Source organism: Eleutherodactylus coqui, chromosome 3, assembly GCF_035609145.1.
Source record: "Eleutherodactylus coqui strain aEleCoq1 chromosome 3, aEleCoq1.hap1, whole genome shotgun sequence".
NCBI lineage: Eukaryota > Metazoa > Chordata > Amphibia > Anura > Eleutherodactylidae > Eleutherodactylus > Eleutherodactylus coqui.
In genome coordinates, this window is record NC_089839.1 from 65,708,026 (window position 1) to 65,731,049 (window position 23,024).

Sequence of the window (23,024 nt, forward strand, 5' to 3'; positions counted from 1 at the left end):
AAATGGGGCCGTCTTCAACTCCTGGGAAGGGCCAAAAACAGCTGATGGAGCCCGAGAGCTCCAGCGTGAAAACGCAGGTTCTCTTTAAGCATCATAAAACCATAGCCCATCAAACCTTATGTGATTCATTAAGCAGTATCTATTGAATTCCTATATAATTAGTGCCAGTAGGTAGCATTATGGCATAACATTCTCCAAGCTATTTTTAAAGTTGGTGGGGCGGTAGGATGTATCGTCCAACATATCTTTTATTAAGTATATTAAAAACCAGCATAGCATACATGTTTTGGGAAGTCATCTTCCACTTCTTCTGCTAGCTCCAGCACTGGTACAACTAGCACTTTTAGGATCCATATCCCTTAGTCCTAGACATGATGTCTCACCTAGCGTGACTGAGGAAGGGGTTCTCCCCAAAACGCGTATCCTATGATGTTCTTTAAATATACTTAATAAAAGAAGTTAGATAATACATTCTACCGTTCCACTATCTTTTCTGGAGAGTTGTGCCTATCCACCAGTCTTTTCTTTCTACAGCTCTTCACACATCTGCCATGCCCAACTTTGGTGAGTTCTCCTGGTTGGCAGCACCTCTATAGTCCATTCATTCTTCACTGCCCTTCCTAAGGCTTTTTTTGCTCTCTAGACATTCATGTGGTACCAAAGCCTCCGATACCCTCGGGTTTGCCCCACCCCTCTCCTATTCTACAAAATATTTTTAAAGCATTACTAAGATGATTATAAATTATTTTATGTGGTATAAAAGTGTAATGGAAAGTTTTTCCTGTCCCCTCTAGAACATAAATAGTGGATACTTCAGATTCTTTTCAACATTGCAGGTATTTACTCTGCAGCGCGGTCCATCATATTTGTCTACAACCAGTACTATGTTCTTTCCCAAAGAAATGGTGCCTAAATGGCAATTTATGAAATGTAATTAAAAATTGCATTTTACGATTCGGTGCAATCATATTTATGGAAGGAAGGAACATGGCAATAATGTGCAGGGAGATAGATGACGAGGAGACAAAAACTCACATTTGCTCAGAATAATTAAACTAACAAATCCTTAGTATGATGTTCCTTGTGCTGCGAATGCAAATACAAGATCTGACTTATTCATAGCAGCGATTTAGGTGAGAGAAAATATTTAACAACGTAAAGGGCTTGTTTGAGAAGAAGAAAAACATTTAGTTTTAATAAAGAAATCCACTTTTTCTCTAGAGACTGCGTTACAATTAGAGATGAGTGAGTATACTCGCTAAGGCAAACTACTCGAGCGAGTAATGCCTTATGCGAGTACCTGCCCGCTCGTCTCTAAAGATTCGGGTGCCGGCGAGGGAGAACGGTGAGTTGCGGGAGTAAGCAGGGGGAGAGAGTGAGAGAGAGATCTCCCACCCCCCCCCCCCCCCCGTTCCTCCTCGATCTCCCCCGCCGCTCCCCGCCCCCCGAATCTTTAGAGGCGAGCGGGCAGGTACTCGCATAAGGCACTACTCGCGCGAGTAGTTTGCCTTATCAAGTATGCTCGCTCATCTCTAGTTACAATATTACATGTTATAGTCACTAATTACTTCAGAAGGGTCGGCGATCGGGATTTTATTCCCATTGCCAGATTGGAGTCAGGAAGGATTTTTTTCCCGTAAAGGGGGAACATTGGCTTCTACCTCATTAAGCTTTTTTGCCTTCCTCTGGATCAACATTGAGGAGGGGAGGGGGGTAATAGGCTGAAATTGATGAACAAAAGCCTTTTTTGACCCAACATACTATGGTAATGTGCCTCTCTTGTACATTGGCCATAATTGCTATCAAACTGAGCTGTAATACCAGTAACAATCTGTAAACAAGAGCAGTGCTGTTTCTGAAAAAAGAGGGAACTTTTTTGCTAATCTCATACAACTTTTTTAAACATGAGGTTGGAAAACATATGGACCGATAACATTATTGGCTGTTGGCTTGAGCGCACCATTGCCCAAAACTATGGCAATTTTGTTTTGATTTCATAAGCTTTAATTCTGGCTAGAAAGAAGAAAATATATGCAAATAACCTTTTTTCCATGACGACTGTGTCTTGGCAAAAAAAATGTTTACATACTAAATCCCCTTAGAGGCCTATTTATGTATTTTGGATGAATTTTTCATTGGCTTAAAGCGCGGACTATGAATCCAACGCTGTATCTGAATGCGTTGTCATCTTGACATTGAATAATGGGATAGTGATGATTGTACAAGTGTCGTATATTTTATGAAGCGTGTGTAAGAATAATGAAGAAAGAGAAGAGTTGTCATTGACCTAGAATAGTAATGTATTAGTATAGATGACTGTGATGAGTATAATTGCCTAACGTTTCTTGGGGAGCATCCCCTCAGCATTTTTCACTATGCTGTGGATTTCTGTCCTGGGCTTCCATCATAGCTGCCAAAAACAGCAATATGACGAAACCCCCAAACAAAAATGGACTGAACCATTCACTGTCCTTAGTAAAACAGACATTACATTGGTGTCCAATAGTTAAAGGGGTTTTCCGGGTGAATTCTATTGATGACCTCATCAATAGTTAATCACCAGGAACTTGCCACTTGGGAACCCAGAAATCAGCTGATCGCCTGGCCAGCTGTCAGTGCAGCAGGAATGGACATAGTCATTGGGGTCGAAGGCAGAAGCATCATGGAGGGCTTCACTCCAATTGAAATCAATAGGAGCTAAAGCCTCCAATTACACTTCTAACACTTCTGTCTCTGACACTGGGGTCGGAGGAGGAAGTGTAATACAAGGCAGCGCTCTTATTGATTTCAATTGGAGTGAAGCCCTTTATGACGCTTTCTGCCCTGACCCTGATGATGACGTCTGGCTCCGCTGCACTGACAGCAGGCCAGACAATCAGCGATCAACTATTGACCAATCTTGAGGGTAGGTCATCAACAGGATTTGCTCCTTTAAGAGTTCCATTTGTTTCCTTTATAGGGACTGTGCCCTCTTACCCTCTGTCTCTGGTACTTATCTAAGTGCAAATTAAGTTCACCATGTTGGTGCCCTCCCATGTGATCATGGGTATATGTTATAATATAAATACATCTCTAAATTTGTTCCATTAAGCCTGAGGAAGAACCCTGCATATGTTCGAAAGCTGACTATAACATCATGTATTTTTGTTAGCCATTAAAAGGTATCATATCTACAAGATTACTTGGTTTTTCTTACTGAGACCAATCACATTTTGGAGTATAGAAACACGTAGTCAACTAGGTTATTCTATACTTTAGATATAATAGAAAAAAATGGAACTCATGCCAAAGGGAAACCAAAGTAGTGTCCATTTTACTACCGGTAATGACAATGAATGAATCGGTTCTTTTTGTGGCAGTGGTGATGGCCCACCCAGACAGAATCCCCCAGCGTAGTGAAAAATGCTATGGGAATGCTCCCTTACCGTACACAAATTTATAGAGTAATGTTTTGTGATCTTTTGTTTTAGACATAGACATGCAAAAATATGAGTTTTCTGTGTCAGCGGCAAACTGCAGTACTTGATGGCCCAGTCACGACTGGGTTCCTTTACCCCCCGGGATATCCATGACGGAATCTTCTTCAATAACGGATTTTTTTGGAAACACTTGGCCATTGACTATGTGGATCATGTACATCAAATATCCTGAAAGAGTTAAGGGATTTGAAGGTCTCTGCTTAGAGTTATGCAGTAGGAACCTTTAGGCTGGAGTTACACGGCTATATGTGAGCACACGGGCACCCATTCATGTGCGGTCCGATCTCCACTGATAGTGCACATGGTGTATCCTATTCACATCCATGAAAACAGCCAAGGAGAGGAAATACATACATGGGAATAGCCTCATCTAATATAAAAAAAAGCCTACAGGCTCTTTCTTGCACCACACATTGATGCTCTTGCATGATCTTTGATGGATGATTTTGGTGCCATTAGATTTGGTACATCTTGACCACCGCCGTAAAATCATAAAGTTTGAGTTTGATACATTGAGTTACCCGTCAGGCAAGGTCAAAGCTCTTATGTTAAGCCTAGCGGAGCTGTTGTGCTTCACAGTCAAGCCTTGATAAGTGACGCTCATATCAAGTGCTTACCAGTTTGACTGTTGCCATGTCCCCAAAACGTGGAAGACCAAGCTGTGGATGACGAACAGTTCAAGCCGAATCCTCGGCTCGACGACATAGAGCCGATGATCGCAAGTGAATACATGTCTCCAGTAGATGAACATATCGCCATCATAAAACATTTACAACCATTTTACCAACCATTTTATCTACACATAGCGAACATCGAGTCAATCTAGCAAGCCATAATGTGGAACGCACAGACAAGCAGACGGCCATGTGAATTTGCCCTTGTTGCTTACTCCCGGTGGCCGAAGATTGGGTCCCACACCGCAGTTTTTAGTAATTCATGGATTTTTTAAAACTAAGGCCGGCTTCACACGACCGGATTTCAAATGTGGAATCGCACAGGTACTATACGCGGTATTTTGCGCCTATTGAAAAAAATAGAACATTCGCGTGTCCGCTCAGATGAGCTGATAGCAATTGTGTTTTCTGCAAGCGTATTTAAAATCGCAGCATCTTCTACTTTCATGTGAATCCGCACGGACAGCTTCCATTGAGGTCAATGGAAGCCGTCCAACTAGAGCCCATCCGCGGTTGGCAATCTGGTTACCCGCGTCATCACCTAACGACAGTGCTGGAAATACAATTTAAAAGAAATAAAAATCTATACTGCGCATGACATACAGCGAGCATACGCGGTCATCCTCAATGCAGAAAGGTACTGAGAAGGAGCGCAGGGTTGCCGGACGGGTCAGAACCAGATTCTGCTGCGGTCTCCCGCATGCGGAATCCGACTCATTCGTGTGCAGTTGGTGTTATTGGCCATTTCAATGGCTTAGAGCTATGGTGAGTGTTTGCACAGTACAGTAAAAAACGCTGTGGTGCACGCAAATACGCAACACCTGATGCGAAAAAAAATTGGCGCAAATAAGCATACACGTGTGACACAGACTTACTTTCTGTTGAGATCTGCCTGTATGTGGACTGATTTGTATCCACTGGAAGTCAGCCATGTAATTTCCTCTTTACTGAGATCTAGAAAATCGGGATGAATTGATACAAATTGGAAACATTTCATTATACAACTAGTAACATTTATTTCACACCTTGAATTCAGACTTTGATTTTAGCATTTTTAATGTGAATTAGAAGTGTTTCCACTTCTTCTGAAGCCGCTCTATGAACTATTCGCCCTTCTGCTTTCTATCTTCTGGAATATTCTCCCATTCTTCGTATGAATCGTGTTTCTGTGACAACAGAAGAAAATGTAAAAGACTTCATTAGTGCCGATGCGTGAGGGTGCTACCATGTTAGTTGTTGCGAGAGATACATGGAGGTGACGCGTACACCTGGGAGTCATCTGGAACAAAGCCGGGGAGATAGAAAAGGGATTTTCTGTTATGTGCCTGTTGCAGAGTTTAATCGATTACTATAGTGAAGCGGAGAATCCTGTGTTGAGCGGCACATTGAGCGCGCACCCTGTTGTTTGCGTGGATTGGATACACGCTGTATTAAAGCTTATTGATGCTCTCCGCTGAGATGATTTCCATTTGTCTTAATGTTTTATGTCAGCCGCCTCATGGGATATTAAATATTGGAACGCTCACCATAGATAATCATGGCCGTGAATGTTGTCTCTAGTAATAGTACTCCTCCGACTGCTTTCACGTCATTTTAGAAAATTCTATAAACCGAACCTGTTAGGGTGGTTGCACAACTGAGCCGGGGGTTCCCCTTTTCTGTTCCATTCAGGGAGCAGGAAAGGGGAATCCCTTGACCAAACAACTCAGTTTCTGGATGGAACTGAACAGCGCCAAATAAACCCTATTCACTATAATCGGGGGCATTCGGGTTTCCATTCACCTGTCCGGCTTCTGGATGGAAGATAAAGTGCTGCATGCAGCGCTTTTTCTTCCTGTATTTTGACCCAGATCTGCAACGGATCCTCCGACTGGAAGTTCCAACACAGATGTGAACCTAGCCTAAAAATTTATAATTGGATAATTCAAAATGTTTGCATCGCTTTACAGTAACCAATCATCCTATTAAAGAACAATATGAACAGGTTAATCACTGGTCAATATTCATAGTGCCTTAAAGGTAAATACACTGAATGCCCAGTTTATTAGACAGCTCCATCTAGTAGCGCATTGCAACTCCTTTCACTGTTCAGTGATCCCGTTTTTGTCCTCTTTTGCCCACTAGAGTCTTGTCTTTCTGTTTCTCTGTAATGGTATCAAACCAATTGTCTGCTATTATAACCCATCCGTGCTAAGGAACAAAAAGTTTTCTATTCACATGTGGGTTGGACATGTAATTTTTTTCCATTTCTCTCCACTTAGAATTTTTAAAAAGTTTTTCAGTACTTTATATGGTACATTAAATAGTACTAGAGATGAGCGAGCATACTCGCTAAGGGCAATTACTCGATCGAGCATTGCCCTTAGCGAGTACCTGCCCGCTCGGAAGAAAAGATTCGGATGCCGGCGGTGGGCGGGGAGGAACGGAGGGGAGATCTCTCTCCCCCCCGCCCCCGCTCCCCCCTGCTCATCGCCGCAACTTACCTGTCACCCGCGCCGGCAGCCAAACCTTTTCTTCCGAGCGGGGAGATACTCGCTAAGGACAATGCTGGCTCGAGCAATTGTCCTTAGCGAGTATGCTCGCTCATCTCTAAATAGTACCATTGAAAAATACAACTTGTCCTGCAAAAACCCCCCTTCATACAGCTACATCGATGGATAGAGGAGTTATGATTTTTTAAAAGGGGAGTGGAAAAAACGAAAATGGGGAAAAAAATCTTGGTCATTAGGGGGTTAATCATTTGTAAATGCATATTGTCTTTACAGGGGTTTTCCAGTTGTTTAAAATTGTACTACTTTATCCCAGAATAGGTCATCACTAGCTGATCAGCGGGGTTCTGAACTTGGGACCCTGGGCAGTCAAACATTTGCTAGTTCACTCTTCTGGTGTACGGAGCAGGGAGCAAAGAGTACTTGACTCCATACATTGTACAGTGACCCGCATGGTATTGCAAGCACTTCAGTGGGAATTGCACTTGCAATACCATGCCAGGCCACCAAACAATGTATGGAGCCATTCACTTCCTGTTCTATACACTGAAACAGAAGCCTGCAAACAGGTGATCGGCCGGGTTTCCGGGTGGCGGACTCCTGCTGATCAGCTACTGATGACCTGCCTGTGAATATGGGCCCTTTTTTACACTAAAAGATTATCGTTCAGATTATCGTTGGATTGTGTAAATCTGAATGATAAATCTTCATTATAAATGCTGCCAGCGACTGAACAACAAACAATAATTCGTTAATTTGTAGTTTAGTTTTTGCAGGCATAAGGGCTAATGCCCACGGCCGTATTTCTGCCGCGTTTTGGCATTTGTTATTTATGCCGCAGCTATAAGGTTCTATTGAACCTAATAACTCAATGCTCACGCTGCGGAATTCCACCGCGGAAGTATCGCGTGAATACACATCACTGCTGGCCGCGTCTTACCACACTGACGGCGCGCAATGCTCTGTACTGCGCATGCGTGACGGTTCGAGGGACAGGAATAACGCTTACTAATCAGGGAGGTGAGTATGGGGGTTTTAGGGGGCGCCGTGGCAGACTTTGCTGCGATATTCCGCAGAATCCGCCATGGCCGTGGACATGAGACCTAAAAATCCAACGATGATCGTGTAAACAGGCAGTTGTTTATCTATAATTGACTGCCTGTTTACTGTGAGTGCAGGCGGGCGGCCGGGGCGATCTCCAACCTGCTCCGCCTCCATTTCCTGAGCGATCGTTGAAAGCACCGAAGTGCTTATCATTAGGAAGACTTAAGTGCCCTACAATTGCCCCATGTAAAAGGACCCTTAGAAATCCCTTTATATCTTGCAGTATTGATATGTTTTGACTTAAAAAAAAGTCCAATGTGTAGGATTATAGTCTGGTTATTCATTAGCGGTGCGTCAGCGGTGGAATGTTCCCAGCAGTCCCATGCTGTGAGATAAATGATGTCTTTCCTTCAACTATAATTACTTTATCCTGCAAAAATTAATCACAGGCGAAAAGTTATCGGCTCTATGTAGAAGCCATCATTCGTAAGCCCTCTGTGCCATTGGAGAACCGCATGAAGGTACAAGGTTTAGAATGAGTCTGCAAAGCTCTTCCTCCGTTGCTGGTTCATTGCGTTAGAATTTATTTGCCTTGGTCACCAGCTGCAAAACAAATGCAAGCTCCTTAATGGAACATGACATTTACACCAATCACGATGGCGGCTACGACGGTAATGTTTCTAATTAAATTGCAATCATCTGATTGAGCCCTCAGCTTCCCCTTATATATGTATAATGTGCTCATTTCTTTGTGAACAAAATGGTATTTGCATTAACTCTTTTTCCTGACCTTCTAACCCAACGCTTTTCATACAAGGATCAAACGGCTAACATGAGGCCTAACGAGGAGCAGCGTTTGTTAGCTAAATGGTCTGCGAAACTTTAATGTTTTTGATGGCAACAAGGTCCGTTGTACATTAATTTGAAGGAATGCTGCCATCCAATAGGCATTGTTTTATCTTCCTCATTTGCATAAATTACCCAGAGGAGCATGCATGGCCTTACAAGTCTCCTCCCTCACCTTTCAGGTGTCTTCTCACACCCTTTTTGGGTGCTCTCCTTGGGGAGAGACTATGCCATTCCCTGGCCCACTCACCCCCTAGGTGTTTCCTCGCACTGTTTGGGGGCTCTCCTTAAGGTGAGACAACACCCCTCTTGACCCACAGTAGGTATGAAGTCCTATAGCTAGAGCGGTAAACTTTTTTCTGGGTTACCGCCATGGTAAAAGTTTGGGAGTTACCAACTTGGGAAATGACTTTTCCATAGTGGGTAAGGCAAGTGCTCCGTATGGTGTGAAAAAATGGTACTAATTTGCAGTATTACTGTCGGTTTTGCTTTCCATCTAGTTGATCCGTCATAGGAGCAGCAAAACGGAAATAAAACGTTTTCATTTTCCTACCCATAGAAATGCATGAAATCGTCAATTTCTATCCGTTTCTTAATTTTCCATCTCCATTCTGTTTTAAGGCTGGTTTTACATGGGATGGAAATTCTGCGGAGGGTCTGCACGAAAATTCCATATGCCTTTTTAAAACTGAGACTAAGCAGCAAAGTGGGCGACATTTGCAAAAATCTCGGTGACACGCTGCTGACAGTGCGCTGTGGACAAGCTGCATGCAAAATGACATGCAACGCGGAATGTAAATCCACAACATGTCAATTTTAGCGCCGTTTCTGCTGCAGACTCTCTTTTCTCTATGGGGTGGGAATTCAGGCTAAAGCTGGGTTCACATGGGGCGGAATTGCCGTGTGGACGTTTCAAATGGAAATTCCACATGCATGCTAAAGCCTGAGACTAAGCAGTAAAATGGAACAAGATTTGCAAAAATCTCATCCACCCATGGGAGAGAGTTCTGCAGCGGAATACAAGCGGGAAAGCCACTTCAAAGCTGCCTTTCCGCTGTGGAAATCTCGCGGAATTTCCATGTGGTCCCGCTGCAGACATTCTGCGAGATTTCCATCCCATGGGGACAGATTCACATGACCATATTTGTGTGTGCAATATGCAGTGAATTCAACTCATTGATTTCAATGGGTTCATTTACAAGTGCGCAAATCTATCGTGCAAAACTATACGCAGCATCTTCTATTTGCCTGAGCATTTGCACAGGGAAATAGAACACATGGAACTAATTATATGAATTGCCCATTTTAATGAATGGCAGTATGGTCGTGTGGTTTTTTGCGCATGATTTTTGTCCACAAAAAATACAGTAAAAAATGCACATTCACTAGCAAATGCGCAATGCCCGTTGCGCAAATATGTGATGCAAATCCATATGGAAATGCACTTACTCCCATGTGACGTCGGACCTTAAGGTAGTTTTATACTCAGCAGTTTTTAGGACAAATAGGCATAAGGCTTTTAGGCTACATTCACAAGAGCGAGCACAAATTCGGGCCGCGTTTCTCTGCCCGACATCACGCTTGTCAGTGTGAGTTTTACCTGTGGATGCAAGGCGTTTGTCATGCAAAAACGCCTTGCATCACTTCTGTAAAATTACCATCGTCAGATACGTGTTTCATGTTTCAAGTGTTTCCCATTGATTTCAGGGAATCCAATCCAATTTGTATCCTGGTTTTCCTAGGGGGCTTACTCTTTTTCTGCCATTATACAACGTCGTTGGGTAGGCTCTGACAGCAGAGAGGCTGGCAATATACAGTAAGAGAACCCTGACAGATGTCTTCCAACATCGGAGCTGTACAGCCTTAAATCATAATGTCTTCAGACGTTAGACAGTGGATTGGAAAGGGTTAAAGGTCAAACAATGGGTGAGGTGTTCTGAGGACACACATGGATTTTTTTTACCTCACACGTACAAGAATCCCGTGTGAGTTTGGTGTGTTACGAGATGCACACTACTTGAGCGAATATGAACTCTATTCTTTTGAAAACCGTGGCATGCCCTATCTTCTCACGTTCCTCAGAACGCTTCGCCCATTGTTCTCAATGGGAAATACTTGTCCATCCTCTAACATGCCTGAAAGCCACACTGGAGGACCACTACTTCACAGAAGTAATGGGAGGCATATTCGGAGGAACGTCTCAAATTCTCGTAAAAACGCACGTTGGGGAGGGCGACCTGATGTAGTAGACCCGATGGTCCGTAGGTTATATTAACCAATATTTAATGCAACGTGTTTTAGCGATTGTAACACGCCTTTCTCAAGCATAAAAATACTTTCAAAACATTAAAATGCACCTCTTTATATACAGAAAAGACATAAAGAATGTACTCACACTCGTGGTGCTTGCGGCAGACGCTGGTCCGGCTTCGGCAGCAGAGTCATATGGTGGAAGGAGTTTTCTGTTCACATAATGTGCATTCCACCTTTCTTTTCATTCATAAATTGACTGGAACTTCCAACTATAGCGCACTATTCTTTTTTGCTATAGTCCACTATATTCCTTCTATTTGCAATGTACTTCCTTTTGCATAATTTAGGACACTTGATTAACCCTTTGCAATCCAATTTTGGATTCAGTGTTTTCTAGGGGGCTTTCTCTTTCTGCCATTATACAATGGCACCATCTGCTGGCTAGAGCCAGTACTACAGTATGTGACATGCTGGAGAGACCCCCGACAACACAGCGGCCAGTAATCTACAGTAAGAATACCCTGCCAGACATCGGAGCTGTACAGCCTTCAATCAGAATGTCCTTAGATGTCAGACATTGGATTGGAAAGGGTTAATATATTCAGATTTGTTGTCCTGAAAAAATGACTGGTATTTTTCAGGATGGGAGAGCGGAACAGCCATAGAAACCATTTTGTGCCAATATCTGTCATAAAAATCCTCTGCTGGGGGCAGAAAGTTTTCCAGAAAAATAAGCACATCATTAGCATACAATGTTATTTTATCTTCTCAAGTTCCTCATTTAAAGCCCCTGACAGCTGCATTGGAACTTATTTTAATCGCAAGGGGTTCTATGGCCAATACGAATAGTTGCAGTGACAACCTCTTTCTAGTACTCTATGTAAATTAAATGAGGACCTTAAACACCCATTCACCTGTACCCACGCTGCGGGTGCAATATATAGCATATGAACCCATTGAATGAACTGTTGACCAACGCCCATCCTGTGTAGGACCACTCATAAAGACTTCCACTCCACACTACCAAAGGTTTGGGCAACGTCCAATGGACAGATAACCCATTACCCTTAATTTATCTACTGGAATTTGCAAGTTAAGGAATAATCAACTGATAGTAATCGCAGTGGACTTCGCTGGAATAAACCCTGTTTAGTCTCGTTGTATTAGAGAGGATATTACACCAGAGAGCCTGTTAGCCAGACCCTTGACTATAACCTTAACATCCTCAGGCAGCAAGCAGATTGGCCTGTAGGAATCTAGTAATGTGGTCCTTTCCTGGTTTGGGTATCACTGTTATTAAAGGTTACACATTAGAGTTCTGTTAGTTTTCTGTAGGGAGGTGGTGGCTAGTTTTCTTGGTAATGTATCGCAGTACTATAAAACATTGTTTTTTCGATTTCTCCTTTTTTGTTTCTTTTTGAAAATATTCAAACCCTCTTGTTTTCATTTTTGTGCAGAAGTCACTTTCTTCTTTTTATCAAACCATCACTTCAAGGTTACATTCTCCTCCTAATGGTTCCACCTTCATTTAGTTCTGCCAATTTGTTGCTACTCTAAATAATAAGACTGTACCGAACTGGGCTTCAAAAGAATAAACAGCGTATCTAAGACAGACATGGTCTTTTGATGCCTTTAAATACACAGAAATTTGTTTGCATTTCATGTCATTTTTTTTATAGTCATCCCATTTAAGTTTGAGATATTGCAGATTTTTAAAGTTCAAAGAAATAAATTCTGACAAAGTTAACCAGAACATTTTAATTGGCAGTTATACATTGGGTTTCCCTATGAGCTGCTATACTGTGTTTTTTATCCTTATGTAATATCCACAGACTTAAGGCTGCATAGTTTTTGACTCAATGTAGTGATAAACAAGCACTTTGGGCAATAATGAAGCAGATGATTACATGACTATAATTTTGGCCATGTATGATATGATTCAGGCTGTGCAGAATAATGAGATTGTGTATTATAGCTCATCATCTAGAATCTATCTTAGTTTAGTATTTGATTATTTAAAGAAAAATTCCCCACTAAATAAAGGGGAAAAAAACTAAATAAAAAGCCCGTATTTTGCTATGTGAACCCAGTCTTACCTGTGAGATGTTAGGCATTTTAGCTCTTCGCTGAATAGTGGATTACGTTGAAATACCCCCAAACCGTATTCAAACAAATCCATTCACTTTAATGAGGCAAACTGAGTCAAATTGTGCAAACTTTGGGCTCCATTGGACCTAGTTTCTGTTTCTTTACGACTTGTTATATCTGAGCAGGATGAAAATACCTAGTCCAGATTGGACGTAGTTTCATGTCCAAAAAGGACGGATATACACACAATATTGTAATGTGCATAGCACAAAATTAGTATAATGAAGCCAAAATGTGGGGGTAAGGAAGATCTGAACCTAACCTATTAATGTGATAGACCACATGTGTCAAACACAAGGCCCGCTGCCTTGTGTTATGTGGCACGCGGCGTGTCGACGCCGCTCACCTCTGCAGCGATTACCAACTGGGGTGCCGCAGCTCCCCGCAGGTAATCATGCTGTTACCGCTGATCCCGGCGCACACTCTGACGCCAGTGTGCAGCCGGGATCCTCCCCCCCCGAGTCCTCTGCTCTTCAGTTCCGCTGGAGAGGACTCAGGGAGGAAACGTGCTGGGCGCACACACTGATGTCAGTGTGCATGCGGGCTCAGCGCAAGCAGAGGAGGAGCGGTGCTGACAGCAAGGAGGTGGTAAGTATATGGGTTAGGGGGAACTATTATTACTGAAGGGGGGGCTTATTACCGAGGGGAGCTTATTATTAATACCGAGGGGGCTTATAATTATTACTGAGGGGGGGGTTAATGTTGCTATGGGGGTATTACTACTGGTAGGGTTAATATTACTAATTGGGCCACTGTGGGGGTCGTTATTTTTACTGGGGCCACTATCAGGGTCACTATTTTTACTGGGGCCACTATCAGGGTCACTATTAGGGCTCGTTCACACAGGCGTAATCGTATTTCGGTGGCACAATTACGCTGCGCATTTGCGCAATCGAAAATCACTTATGCCTGCATATTTGGGCAAGCAAAAAAGAACGCAGATGGGCCCACTGAAATGGTGCACAAATATACAGTAAATACATAGGTTTCCTGTGCATTCACCACGTATTTGCGCGGCCCATTCACTTCAATGGCCTATCGGGGTGCGTAGTACGCAACAAAATAGGCCATGCTGTATGAAAATATACATCATGTGAATGAACTCATTGGAATCAATGGCTTCTATTCACTGCATATTATGTTCGCAAATACGCTTGTGTGAATGGACTCTTACTATACTATCTTAAAGTCGGCCCTATGAAGGTCACCATAAGCCTGATGTGGCCCTCGGTGAAAATGAGTTTGACACCCCTGTGATAGACTTTACGTAAAAGTAGAGCACTCTCCCTGATGAGGGGGACCTCCCATCAGGAACCTGGGGCAACCCTGACTTTCCCTAGTTGAAAAAAAAAAGGATAATGGTTGTAGTAATATGAAACAATATACACAGTGTTAGATTTTAGACAAGAACACTAAGAATCAGATGTTAAACCAATACATAAACAGGAACCAGTTCGGAAACGGATGTAACTACACCCCAGATTACATTAAAGGCAAATAGACTTATCTGACAGTGGAACAGGACGGGAGCCACTGACTTGACCACAAACATCTTCAGAGTAGAAGTATAATTGGTGTCTCCTATGACGAGCAGCTAGAATATATATGTTCAAACAAGCGCTGATTGGCTGGCTGGGATATCCGCCTCCAAGTCAACCAATCCATCCCCACGCAGCAGAGAAGTGATCAAGTTTGTGTCCAACGCTGAAATGACAATGGGCATGCGCTGGCCACGTGTGCTGGAGTTGATGCCAAGACGTCATCCTAGTCCTGAGCCAACATGGCTTCTGAGCCTTGACACAGGTTGTTTGGCTTAAACACTAACATGGTTGACTACTGTTTTTGGGTATTCAAACATAACCCTTTGCCAGAAAGTTCAGTAGAGAGCAAAGACAAAGAGCCAAAAATGTATTTGTGACAACTATGAATGGTAGACAGTATGCGATCCATGGAGGCTGCTTGTTCCCCAAAAACATTGAATGCCATTCAATCATTGTCCTCATCTGGCTACATTTATAGTATTATATTTGATATTACTATTATTCAGTTGCTACCCAATCATAGAAAAAAGCTACTATTGACTATACCGGTAGTGATCAACCTAACATTACTGTGGGGTACTCCTATGTGACCCTTGGCTCCATCCAAAGAGGTAGGAGCATACACATATTACACGGCTGTATGTGGGGCGAGTGTCATCTCCTTATTTTATTTAGCGAAAATTAGGTTTGGATTCTCCACAGAAAAAACTTCTCCAAAACAAATCTTCTGAGAACTGTTTCTGGCAGACTACATTTGGAGAGAACATAGACCACAGGCTGGCTATAGAGGCACATTCATGCCTGATCATATCCTAGTGAAGGCAGCTGCACTATATTAGGTTATTGGTAAATATAGGGATTTCCTCCCACAATGTCAGACTGGTGTTCAATGGGCCCTCCGTAGGAAGTGATTCTGGGGGCCCACCAATGCAAAACATGTGCAGGTGCACTTTATTATTTTTACTCTTAGCATTACACAGACAGGACATCACATCAGTAAAGTCAAATATGTCATTTTCAAACTATTAAGAGATTGGCTTGAATGTTACCTCCAAGAAGATTTAACTTCTCCTGGATTTAATATAGTTGGGTTTACTGGAGGATCCAAAGCGCCAATCCAACCATGACCTCACTTCAAACGTACACATTTTTACAATCCTACCATTTAATGAAAGGGAACCTGTTGGGTCTCTGAGCACCATATAGTGCTAAGTATACTAAGTTTATGGGCTCATAGGACAGAGGCTGCTGAATCTGTTTTTTATACTCTCCTGCCTTCCCGTTTTCTCGCTATGGGAAACTGGCACCTGTCTGTGCATTAGACTCATCTCTTCATTTAGTGCTCATGCACACATATGCAAGAGCACTGGATGAAGACCAAGCACCAAGCGGGTGGGGAGGCAGGTGAGTATAAAAAGCATATTCCTGGATTCAGCGGTCTCTAGTCTTACGAGCCCATAAGGCCTCCTTCACACGGGCGACAAAGTCGCGCAATTTTGTAGCATTGCTACAATGCTACAAATCGCATGTATGTGAAGCCCATGCTTTCCTATGGGTTCCTACACACATGAGATGTTTTGTAGCATGCTACAAAATGACACACAAACCTCGCAGGTCCAGCGATATACCCGCGACACATGAGGTTTTGTAGCCCATGTTTCCCTATGGAGCCTTCCTCTCTGTTGCATCACATCGCATGAAAACGCGGTTTGCATGCGATGCGATGCAACTTTCACAGTAGCAAATGCTACTGTCAAAGCTATACTCTAAGCCCTAACTGCCGGGAAAAAAACCACACATACATCACCTCTCCCGCGTTGTCAGCCTGGCCGCAGCTTCTCCCCAGATCCCGGCACTGATCATCATCTTCTCTTTTGGCCGCGGATTCAAAAATCCCCGCCTCCTAGAAGCGCTGGCTGTGATTGGGTGACACTTAGCCAATCACAGCAAGTGCTCGATGAATGGCAGTGATTGACCCATTCACAGCCATTCTTCGAGCACTGGCTGTGATTGGCTAAGTGTCAGCGAATCACAGCCAGCGCTTCCAGCAGCCGCGGATTTTTCAATCCCTGGCCAGAAGATGAAAAAGAAGATCAGTGCCAGGACATGGGGAGAGATGCGGCGGCACCCCGGACAGCGTGGGAGAGGTGATGTATACTTTTTTTTTTCTCCTTCAGCTACAGCTTATTTTCGGGGTAGGGCTTATATTTCAAGCTCCCACAGAAAATCCTAGCACATGATGCTACAAAGTCGCGCGATTTTGTAGCGTTACATGCGACTTTGTAGCGCTACAAAATCACAGTATTGCTGCGAGAAAATTGCAGTGATATTGCACGGTGCAGCGATGCGATATCGCTGCGATTTTCTCGCAGTGCTGCGGTGTCACCCGTGTGAAGGAGGCCTAAACTTAGTACATGGTGCACATAGGACCTGAGATGTTCCTTCTCAATTGAATTAGACTGTAAATTTTTACTACAATACTCAAAAATCACAAAGGGAACACTTAAACATCACAGTATACCTCCAAGTCACTTAAAGGGGTTGTCCCGCGAAAGCAAGTGGGGTTCAGCACTTCTGTATGGCCATATTAATGCACTTTGTAATGTACATCAATTATGAGCCATACAGAAGTTATTCACTTACCTGTTCCGTTGCTAGCGTTCTCGTCTCCATGGAGCCGTCTAATTTCAGCGTCTAATCGCCCGATTAGACGCGCTTGCGCAGTCCGGTCTTCTCCCTTCTGAATGGGGCCGTTCGTGCCGGAGAGCTGCTCCTCGTAGCTCCGCCCCGTCACGTGTGCCGATTCCAGCCAATCAGGAGGCTGGAATCGGCAATGGAACGCACAGAGCCCACGGTGCACCATGGGAGAAGACCTGCGGTCCACCGTGGGTGAAGATCCCGGCGGCCATCTTCGCAAGGTAAGTAAGAAGTCACCGGAGCACGGGGATTCGAGTAAGTACTATCCGTTTTTTTTTTTTAAACCTCTGCATCGGGTTTGTCTCGCGCCGAACGGGGGGGCTATTGAAAAAAAAAAATACCCGTTTCGGCACGGGACAACCCCTTTAAACTTTAGGGAAGTCAATCTGTCCAATTAGGAAACAAATGATTGTGAATTAATTGCAAACGAAAGTGACAATAGGAGCACTGGAGAGGCAATAGCAAGACAAACCCCAGAAGGGAATGGTTCTGCAGGTGGCCACAACCATTACTCTCTCTTTACCCTTCCTTCTTATTCTCTAGGTTTGCATTTCGCTAGTGTCCTGATTGCTACTGGTAGTATGTGGCGGTACCTACGACCCAATCAGATTGCACCTGAGCTAGACCTACGCATTTGAAAATTGCATGTTTCAATAGTAAAAAGAGAAAAATCGCAAGGCATTCCCATGAAATTTGCATTTGCATAGAAGTGCTATGGTATTTGTTTTTGTTCCCACGGGGAATAATGGGTGATTCTTGAACAGAATCGGCCAAAAATAGGGCATGCTGCAATTTTTCTAACTCACAGCATCTCTGCAAGAGAAAAATCACTCATGAAAAATTAACCCATTTAGAATAATGTGTTCGTTTCACGTGCGATTTCTGTGCATCTCGCAGTGCACATAAAGCGTGTGTGATAATAGCCCATGTAAATACAGCCTTACGTGCCATTACAAGAAGGTTTGCAGCCTCAAGAGCATAGAGCAGACACAAAGGCAGGGCTGTTACACAAGGACAGCAGGGCATGGCCATAGAAGGGCATCAACCCAGCCACAAGGCTGGAACCTGCTTCCTTTGTGCGAGGAGGAATAGGAGGAGCACTGCCAAACCTCTACAAAATGACCTCCAGTGGGCTACTAGTCTGCATGATGCTGATCGGACTGTCAGGAACTCTCCACGAGGCTCGATGCCCTTTAGTGGGGCCTGTGCTCACAGCCAGCACCGTGCAGCTCAACTGGCATACGCCAGAGAAGACCAGAATTGACCGATCCGCCATTGGCACCTGATGAGAGCAGGTTCACCTAAGGTTGGGACATCGACACAAAAATATCGATAGTTTGTTCAACGATAGTCGATACTATCGATTATTGTAAAATATCGGTGGAAAACTATCGATATTTCGATATATCGCCTTTTTAAATGCTGTAGAAAAATAAAACAGGTTTAGGGTTAATAAAGCAACAATCACCCAAAAAATTTTTATAGTTTTCTTTTAAAACTTTAAACTGTTGAATTTATTATAAACTTCTAATTATTAATAACATGATGAAAATAGATTAAAGTTACAAAGGAAAATAAAAAATTACAGATGAAACAGAATTAAAATTAGGAGTATGAAAAGAAGTTTTTATCATTGGCCCCAATAATCGTTATCTAATGAGCTAAGAAATATTATTTTCTTGGCCCATCATAATCACATGATCTGTGTGTGTGTGTATGTGTTTGTGGGGCTGCATGCCCTGCAGGGACCAACGGTCTCCATGGCAACTTGTAAACAATGCAGGGTCTGGTAACATGTACGCAGTGCCCCGAACGCAATTGTAATTGCGTTAGATGGGTCTCCTATCTTTTCTATAGGCACTGCGTTCGTGTCAGACGCTGAACGCACAACATATCATGTCTCCTTTTCTGGATGCGACCTTCGTGTGTTCAGAGCAGCCCTCCATCTGCATGTGGAAATGTTTCATTTAGAAAGCACTGCCCACAGCCGGCATTCAGAGCCTGCATCTAACGTGATGAACAAACTCATGTGGAGGAGGGGCCTAAGACCCCACTTTTTCTGAGAGTCGTTTTGCCTGGAGCAAACCTTATTGGGGACGAAGAGTCGCCTCACACTTTCCAAAAGTTTCTAGAACTTGTTTATAAGTTCATTAGTGCCGCAAGCAAAACTACATCCTGACCAACACAAAGGAAAGGGCAGAATGTAAAGAAAGAACATCTGGTCACCGGACCACAAGACACGTTTCTTCTTTACAAAAATCGATCTTATATCGCCTTAAACTATCGATGTTACCGATATATCGGACATAACAATATCGATGAAAAGTATCGCCAGAGCAATAGCAATATATCGATATTTCGATATGTCGGCTTTCGATGTCCCAACCTTAGGTTCACCATGAGAACAAATGACAGATGAGAAAGGGTCTGCAGACGCCATGATGCCTGTAACACCATCCAGCATGATTCGATGTGTAATTTTTCTGACCAGTGTAGTATCCACATAATCCATTTGAAACAAACACGATACGTGACTGAGTATTTATAACACGCCAAGTAATATTAAGGGTTTTTTCTCTTTCTCTCCTAATGCAGGTTCCAGGAGAAATTCTTGTGAAAATAATGAGCCACAGTTGGAAGAAGATGAAAAATCTCAAAATAGTCTACAAAGTAGTGACGCATCCATAGTTACACAGCAAACAGCTTCTACCTTGAACTTCTTACACAAACTGGGGACAAATCAAGGTCTCAATGATACACAGATTCAAGCCAGCCTGGATGCATTTTATGAACAAAGCACTTGGAAAGGAAAAAACGATACTTTGTGTCGCCAACTTTCAGAGAAAATATCAGACCTGAGCAAAAAGCAGCATTTATATGCTTTACGGTGCTTTCAACTGGGCAAAATTGTGTTAAATCAGGAAGGGGAGAAAGTATTACAGAGCCGTTCCAGCAACAACGTCTTCTCCTCTCGAGAAGAGGCCAAGAATGTGGAACCTGTCCCTGGACTTTCCAAAGATGTGATCAGGTTCATCGTGGACCAAACCTCCCCTTCCTGTAACTGACCTTTTAAATTGCCTTTAAATGTTAATAAATGTTTTTTTTAGATGCTTTTAAATTCTTTGTAACTTAATTGATGTTTTCAGAAGCGGAGTATAAACACAGAACCATGAACATGGCTATACGAATGTTCCCCTAAGGCACACATGCAAATACAAGACCCGCTGTCCGAATCCGGACTGCCATCTCACTTTATGTGGCCCACCGGCCGTGCATCAAAGTAACAGGAACTATACTACTGACTAGAGATGAGCGAACGTACTCGTTTAGGGCGATTTCGCAATCAAGCATCGCTTTTTTCGAGTAACTGACTACTCAGGCAAAAAGATTCGGGGGGCCCCGGTGGCAGGGGGCGGCGTGGTGGAGCGGGGAGTAGCAGTGGGGAACAGGGGGGAGCTCTCTCTCCCCCCTCCCCCACACTCCCCTCTGCACCCCCCTGCTCACCCCCGGCGCCCCCTAAATCTTTTCGCCCGAGTAGTCAGTTACTCGAATAAAGCGATGCTCAATTGCGAAATCGCCCTAAACGAGTACGTTCACTCATCTCTACTATTGACCACTGATCTCTCACAGCCTTTGTTTGCGTATGTCTACATGTTTTTTCAGTAATCTAAATCTTTGTAAGTCATCATTGGACTTTCACACAATGTCTACAGTACAACTGACAATATACAGTCATGTGACAAGGTAAGGACGCCAGATATAAAGTTAAGTTTTTAAGATATTTGGATATAACAGTATTTGCTCTTCATTCAAATAATGTGAGGGTCATACCGAAAATAATGCAAAGATTGTCAGAACTTTTTTTTATTAAATTGACACAGGTCATAGTAACATAGTATGGGTGGCTGAAAAAAGATAAATGTCCATCCAGTTTCCATCCCCCCATGTTGATCCAGAGGAAGGCAAAAAAAAACCCAATGAGGCAGAAGCCAATTTACCCCATTTTTGGTAAACAATTCCTTCCCGACTCCATAATGGCAATCCGAATAATCCCTGGATCAACACTCTTCAGGGAAAAGTTCCTCCCTGACTCTAAGTACGGCAGTTGGAATTTCTCCTGATCAACAGCCGTTCTGGCTATTTAACCCCTTAATGACATGGCCTATTTTGAGCTTAAGGACCAAGCCTTATTTTTCAAATCTGACATCTGTCACTTTCTGTGCTAATAACTTTTGAATGCTTTTACTTATCAAGGTGATTCTGAGATTGTTTTTTCGTGACATATTGTACTTTATGTTAGTGTAAAAATTTCATCAATAAATTTTGTCCTTATTAGGAAAAAAAATCCAAATTTACTGAAAATTTGGAAAAATTCACAATTTTCAAACTTTGAATTGTTTTCTTTGTAAGATAGAAAGTCAAACACCACAACATAGTTATTAATTAACATTTCCCATAGGCCTACTTTACACAGCAATCATTTTTTAAGTGTTATTTTACTTTTTGCAGACTCCACAAAGTATATAAATTTAGCAGTAATTTTTCACATTTACTAGCAAATTTCAAAATCTAAATTTTTTAAGGACCAATGCAGTTCAGACATAGTTTTGCCGAGCCTGTATATCAGAATCCCCCATGAATTGCCCCATTTTAAAGTCAGCACCCTTCAAAGTATTCAAAATGGCATTTAGAAAGTTTATTAACCCTTTAGATGTTTTACAGGAATTAAAGGAAAGTGCATCAAAAATTAGAACAGTTCCTTTTTTCTACTGATTTTCAATATAAAACCTTTTTTTTTATATATATAAAACAGTAGGAGTTAGCAAAGAAACAAAACTTGGAATGTATTACCCAGATTCCGCAGTTTTTAGAAATGCCCCATATGTGGACGTAGCCTGTTGTATGGGCACATGGTGGGTCTCAGAAGGAAAGGAGCGCTTCTTGTCTTTTTGAATGCAGATTTGGCAGGAATAATTTTCAAACCCCATGTAGTGTTTGCAGTGCCCCTGAGGTAGCAGTACATTTGAAACCCCCAATAACTGACCCCATTTTGGAAACTACACCCCTCAGGGAATTTATTAAGGGGTGTAGTGAGCGGTTTGAACCCACAGATGTTTGAGGAATTTTTTTTAACAGTTTGAGTTCAATACGAAAAAATCCAATTTTTCACATAATGTTTAGCTTTAGGCCCAGATTTTCATTTTTCACCAGTGGCAGAAGGAAAAACGTACCCCATGATGCGTTACCCAGTTGCTCTCGAACACGGAAATGCCCCATATGTGGACGTAGCCTGTTGTATGGGCACATGGCAGGACTCAGAAGGATAGGAGCGCTTCTTGGCTTTTTGAATGCAGATTTTGCTGGAATAATTTTCAGACCCCATGTAGTGTTTACAGTGCCCCTGAGGTACCAGTGCATTTGAAACCCCCAACAACTGACCCCATTTTGGAAACTACACCCCTCAGGGAATTTTTTAAGGGGTGTAGTGAGCGGTTTGAACCCACAGGTATTTGAGGAATTTTTTTAACAGTTTGAGTTCAATACAAAAAAATCATATTTTTCACATAATGTTCAGCTTTAGGCCCAGATTTATATTTTTTACCAGTGGCAGAAGGAAAAAACGTACCCCATGATGCGTTACCCAGTTGCTCTCGAACACGGAAATGCCCCATATGTGGACGTAGCCTGTTGTATGGGCACATGGCAGGACTCAGAAGGATAGGAGCGCTTCTTGGCTTTTTGAATGCAGATTTTGCTGGAATAATTTTCAGACCCCATGTAGTGTTTACAGTGCCCCTGAGGTACCAGTGCATTTGAAACCCCCAACAACTGACCCCATTTTGGAAACTACAC

At 42.8% G+C, this 23,024-nt stretch overlaps 1 protein-coding gene across 2 annotated transcripts in view; it reads left to right on the top strand.

The window, feature by feature from the left end:
- Window positions 1-20,289, top strand: part of SHLD1 (shieldin complex subunit 1) — a 113,822-nt gene extending 93,533 nt beyond the window's left edge. For both annotated transcript variants that reach the window (XM_066595672.1, XM_066595671.1), the window contains one exon: window positions 19,767-20,289. In XM_066595672.1, the coding sequence (XP_066451769.1) occupies window positions 19,767-20,236 (470 nt within the window). In that variant the 3' untranslated portion in view covers window positions 20,237-20,289. The remainder of the gene's footprint in view (window positions 1-19,766) is intronic.
- The last annotated feature ends 2,735 nt before the right edge of the window (window positions 20,290-23,024 follow it).